The following is a 6,000-nucleotide window of genomic DNA, read 5'->3' as shown; positions in this document are numbered from 1 at the left end:
GGACTTTATAAAACAACATCCCATGTCTGCTCTAACGATGTCTGGAGGGCATCTGATCACACGATCTTGCTCTACGGGGCTTCCTGTGCCCACATGACCCCAAAGTTGCCATGTGCCAAGCCTCTGGTTTCTCAGCTGATGTCAAGCGCTCACTTGGAAGAATTCATTGGACTGTCTTAAAATACAGACCAGGAGAACCACGGATGGGAGGGACTACATTTACTTTAAGTATAAAGGTTTACTATTATTAACAAGTTACCACTATTATTTACATGTTTATAAAATAGAAATAAAAATGACATACACGTTTGGTGCCAAAAGTGGCACATCCAAACTAGATCGGTACAAAAATAAACTTTCAAGCTATGTGCTTGCGAACATCATCACAGCCAAGCAGCCCGGGGGACGACGACACCAGTGCCTGCTGGAAGGGTCCCCGCCTTCTCCCAAGAACCCAAGCAAACACACAGAAGACAAACGACGAGTATGTTCCTGAGCTACAGAAGCTTAGAGCCTCTATCGGTTGTGAATTTCTGCTACCGAGGATCTGGGATGGGATTCGAGCTGATGAGCTGTCTCTAGTGGCATCGGGACATGGTACCGTGCGTGAAGGGGAAGCCAAGCTGCTTGTGAAGCCAAGGAGCCTTGTGCACATGGGATCTCTCTGTTGATCACCAATCCTCGCAAATCTCCTGACCACAGACAAACAGGAACAGAGGCAGAGGGAAAACAGAAGCTGCTTGACTTTAGAGTCCCTGTGCCCACCAAACATGCCCCTGGGTGACTGGCAGAAATCCACCGCGTTTCCAGGGTCTCATCATAGATATGTGCCATGTCCACACTTGGCCAAGGGCCTCACTGGTCAATAGAGGAGGGGTCCCAGCAGGGAGGGCAAGGCCAGCCCAGCAAAGCCCTGCCCACCCCACGTGGTGCTTCAGCCCGCAGCAGCCCACCTTCCTCCCTGCTCCCCATGAAGCCCGGCTGGAGTTCATGCCTGGTGGCAGGGGCACGCTGGACCAGGGAGGGTGCTGGGTGAGCCAAGAGCACGGGCTTTCCAACTCCTGCGCAGCAGGACGCCCGCCCAGGCACAGACTCTTCCAGATCCCGGCGAGGAATGCAGATGCTGAGGGGAGCGGGCGGGAGGGGGCTGTGAATGGGCTGCAGCCCACTGCAGAGCCGCTGACGGGTCCACAGGAGCCGACGCCAGCTTGTCCGCCCTGGGCCGGGGTGACCGCGTGGAGGAGGGGACGCCGAGCAGCCCCTGCAGCGGCTGCCAGCTCTGCTCACTGGTCCTGGACCTTGGCCCTCTTGGCTTTTAGGGACAGGTGCTGCAAGAGAAGAGAAAACAGCATCACTGGGGTGGGTCAAAGGAAGCAGACCTGAGCACGATTCCCTGGAAGTGACCAAATCAAAGCTTCCAACTGGCTCACACCTTCTCAGTAAACGCCCTGCCCCGCAGGCAACACTTTGGAGGAAAAAAGCCCAAGGGACAAAGGCACCAGGGCTTCAGTAAGCCACACAGGCCGAGGCTGGGCAGCCCAGGGCTCCGAGGGCAGCTGTCAGCCAGACATGGCTCACCCTCCGCCCCAGCCCTGCAGCCCAACAGCCGGGCTGCTCAAGGCCCCAGGCCAAAGATCACCTCGAGTTTCCTAGAATTTGTTGAGAACAGTCAAGGGTAGGTACCCTCCCCTTGGGAACAAAAAGGTCAGCCAGCCTAGCCAGCCATCCCCAGAGGCTCAAGGTCCTGCTCTCATGACGCCCGCCCAAGAGCGGGGAAGACACACCGGACCAGGACACTGCCTGGTGGCCAGTCTCTCAGAAATGTCACTCTCTAGCAGTGTAAATAACCCAGGAAGCCTAACACTATAATCATGGGCTTCAGATAATAGGATTGGGGGATACAAGCATCCTTTACACTCGAAAGTAAAGCCAAAAGTGCGAGAAATCCTGAAGTATACATGTGAAGCAGGGAGTGTAAACAGAAGCTTTGAATAAAGGTCCTCTGTTCGCAACGGAGGCAGACCTGATGCCCTCTCGGTAAGTTCTAATCCAACAGGCAGGCGATATCCTGAGCGTGCTGCCCTCACACAGCAGGCTCCTCACTGGAGGGACGCCAGCGCCCCGCCTGCTAGCAGAGCAGGCCTGCCAGCCCCCAGCACGCTCAGGGCCCAAACCCCGTCTCTTGGCACATCCGAGACGGCCTCGAGACAGCCACCCCCACCACCGAGAGAGAACCTCAGGGCCTGAAAGAAGGCAGGTGCAGAAGACGCAGCCCCCACCAAGCACGATAGGATGTGGGGGGCTGAGGGAGCAGGACGCAAGTGCAATGAGCTGCAGGAAGTCACACTTTCTAACCACTTGTGGCCGAGAAAAGAAAGAAGAAAGTGTTAGTTGTTCGGTCATGTCCAACACTCTGCACCCCATGGACTGTAGCCCACCAGGCTCCTCTGTCTGTGGAATTCTCCAGGCAAGAATACTGGAGTGGGTTGCCATTCCCTTCTCCAGGGAATCTTCCTGACTCAGGGATGGAACCCAGGTCTCCCGCATTGCAGGCGGATTCTTTACCGTCTGAGCCACCAGGGAAGCCCATGGCCGAGAAAGGACTAGTATAGATTCCAGCAAAGGCCCTGGTGAAGAGGGTTCTCCCTCGATCCCAAAGATAGCTCAGAATCAGGAGAAAAAACCTGAGGACTTGAAAGGCAAATCTCTGGACAGGTCCCCCGCCCTTCCCTCTCCAGCTGTGGGTCTTGCTGAATGCCTCCTAATTCTCTCCTCCATGCACTTCACCTGATGTGACCCCGCCCACCAATGGAAGACACCCACAGCCTCAGCTTAGGAATGGGGATGAGGTCATCGTGCCTGTGGGGCCATTTTTGGTGCTCATTTCTGAAGAGAATGTTGTGTATAAACAAAGCAGACTCTGGACCTTTTCAGGCCTCTTAACAGGGCAAGAGCAACACTCTGAAGAACACTGGTAATGGAAAGTCACCAACAATGCCAGGAACAGAGCTGGGGACAACCTGTGGGCTGTGCATGGCCGTGGGGCACTACGCTGCACTCGGCCAAGGACCCTCCGCCATCACGGGCAGCTGCTGGAGAGCGGCTGGGCTCTTGGAGAAATCAATCCATTCTGGACAAGTTAATAGCAGAAGTGCCCTTGGACTGCTTAGTTAAGGAGAGACTTCCCTGGTGGCTCAGATGGTAAAGCATCTGTCTACAATGCGAGAGACCTGAGTCCGATCCCTGGGTCGGGACGATTCCCTGGAGAAAGAAATGGCAACCCACTCCAGTACTCTTGCCTAGAAAATCCCATGGACGGAGGAGCCTGGTGTCCATGGGGTTGCAAACAGTCGGACACGACTGAGCACTTCACTAAGTTTCTTAGGGCGGAAGAGGGTTAGGGCCCTCGCCTGTGCAATGAGGTTGTTGAACTAGGTGATTTCCAAGCCCAGCCTCTCTAAAATTACTCTGATCACAAGCAGTCATCAGAGTGGAACAGAGGAGCTGAAAAACAGACATTTGGAGAGAAAAAAAAAAAAAGACAAATTTGGCATTGTTGTTTTCTTCAAAATCCTGGGGCAGTCTGCTCTAACTTTGTGGGTTTGACCTAGAAAAACTGTCATTTTTGAGGTGAGAAGGGAAAATGACTCTGCTTCTGGGTTAATTCTGTTCTCCCAGAGTCTAAATGAACCTAAGACAACTTCAGAGTCTCTCTTCTCTAACTGCCTGCCTCTCGTTACGCTAACAAGCAGGCTTAAAACTGCACCATTCTCCTTAAGCTCAAGTTTGCATTTCTAATTGCTCTTTTGGACTTCTGAAGTCTGCTGCGTTCCACCTGAGAGGTTTGGTGGAAGAAGATTTTCCTTCATTTCAGGTTTATTCTTCTCAGCCCAACGCAGCAGCATTCTTATCAATCCCTGCAGCTGATCTCATTTTTAGCTGAAATATCTGGATGGGGATACAGGAAGTTGAACTATATAGGTTTGAGATGCTTTTTGTTTGATTGTTTAATATTTAAATATCAAAAGATTTAAAAGGACAACTTCCCTTGACATTGCTGGAGGGGGAGGGATGAAAAGATCCTTCCCTTTATAGGATCAAATGTTTCCAGGAGTCGAGCAAGTGAGATAAACAGGGGAGGCAGGACCTGGAGAGAGTCGCTCACAATAGTCGCCATTCCTCAGCCCCTGCTGCAAACTGAGGCTCAGAAACTCAGCAAATTCAACATGTCTTTCAAGAGAATCTTGAAATTCATATTTAATGTGGACTCTCCCAATTTTAAAAGGCACCAATGAAGCCACATTTTGGTCTGAAAACACTGCAGTTTGGCTACAGCTTTGATGAAGTAACAGGTTTTGGTTTCCCTTTTGTGGTAAACAATGGTCAAACTGGACAAAATATCTGAAGTGATAATTTTCAGGTACTGGGTAACAGAGAGCATGGGGCTGTAACCCTTGAGAAAAAGGAAACACTCGAGGTGAGTGAACTTTATAGTCATTCCAGGTCTCTGTATGGCTCTCCACACTTTGTCATGTCCAACTCTTTGAGACCCCACGGACTATAGCCCACCAGTTTTCTCTGTCCATGGAATTGTCGAGGCAAAACTACTGAAATGGGTTGCCAGTCCCTTCTCCAGGGGATCTTCCCAACCCAGAGATCGAACCTGGGTCTCCCGCATTTCAGGCAGATTCTTTTACCGTCTGAGCCACCAGGGAAGCCCCTGTCAGAGGGAAGTGAATCCTAAATAGAGAACAGTTTAGCTGGGGAGAGGAAACACAGATCAGAGTTCAGAGTTGCTGTGCCTGCTGGAATTTATAGAACAGAGCATCAGAAAAGAGGAGCTCCAGAATCAACACAGACCCTTAAGCCTCTGGCTGAACACTAAGCTGCACGGGTGCAGGCCAAGGTTCCGTAAGGCTGGCAAAGAACAGGCACTGGGGAGTTGTGACCCGGTTTGGAGGAGACACTGGAGGTCTGAGCAGCCAGAGTGCAAAGGCCTCACTGAACATCCCAGGCATTCAGCTGAGACATCAAAAAGTCCATGTCTTGGGAGCAGGGCTACTAGACACCTGCCCGAAAAAGACTAAAGTCAGGTCTTGGTAGAATTAAACTGACCGCCAGTATGAACTGTGTACTAGAAAAACTCAATATTCTTTACAGAAAAGACAACAAATTCAACTCTTCACAACAAACCACCCATAATGTCCAGCACACAACAAAAAATTACTAGACAAGAGAAGCAGGAAATGTGACCCATAATGAGGTAGAAAAACAGTCTAAAAACAAAATAGGTCAGAGATGACAAAGAAGCTGAGTTAAGGCACGTCTGCCTTGGAAGAAAAGCACACACGGTATGCACAGCAACGCCCCCACCACGTGTTTAAACTGCCACAGGTTTAAGCCTGCACACGCATTTAGTCTCGGCAAAGCACTCCTCATCAGAGTATTTGTGCTGCTTCTTGTGAACACGGTCCAAAGTGTCACAGAATTTCTTTGGAAATGGTTTAGAAGGGTAGAGGGAGAGGGGAAGACCTAAAGATACATTCTCTTTTTCTTATCGTGTAAGCTGGAGGGATTTTATTTTTAAATGCACGTGAGCATTTTAAATGTCACATGAGCAAACAGTATGGTGCTTTCACCCAGAACAATCTGAGACTGTGGTAATGGCCTTTCACCTATGTACCACTGGGGGTTGGTGCTGGGGGGCAGGCAAGTTTAGGACATTACATTGAAAAATAAATGTATATTTAAAAATATGAAGAGACAGGTAACACGTGGTTTGGGGGGCCAGGCTCAGTTCATTCCTACCGTTCCTTGTTGATAAAAGTGTGGAGCCAGCTCCAACAGCCAAGCAGACTCAATGGCGGTCACATCTCTCATGTAATACTTAGAGGTTTGGATAACTTCATTGTAGATAACCCTGAAACAAGAAGAAATCATGAGCTAATTTCCTATATATTGTAATTAGAATCAGAACCACAACAATTACAGATGGGAAGT

General features: G+C 50.2%; 1 protein-coding gene across 2 annotated transcripts in view; it reads right to left on the bottom strand.

The window, feature by feature from the left end:
- Nucleotides 1-204: 204 nt before the first annotated feature.
- Nucleotides 205-6,000, bottom strand: part of DHX35 (DEAH-box helicase 35) — a 68,541-nt gene continuing 62,745 nt past the window's right edge. For both annotated transcript variants that reach the window (XM_043883597.1, XM_043883598.1), the window contains 2 exons: nt 5,809-5,920; nt 205-1,328 (listed from right to left, as the gene is read on the bottom strand). In XM_043883597.1, coding sequence (XP_043739532.1) covers nt 1,284-1,328; nt 5,809-5,920 — 157 coding nt within the window. In that variant the 3' untranslated portion in view covers nt 205-1,283. The remainder of the gene's footprint in view (nt 1,329-5,808; nt 5,921-6,000) is intronic.

This window comes from Cervus elaphus, chromosome 23 (genome assembly GCF_910594005.1).
Source record: "Cervus elaphus chromosome 23, mCerEla1.1, whole genome shotgun sequence".
NCBI lineage: Eukaryota > Metazoa > Chordata > Mammalia > Artiodactyla > Cervidae > Cervus > Cervus elaphus.
Note: the sequence above shows the minus strand (reverse complement) of the source record. Positions and strands in the feature narration are given on the sequence as shown.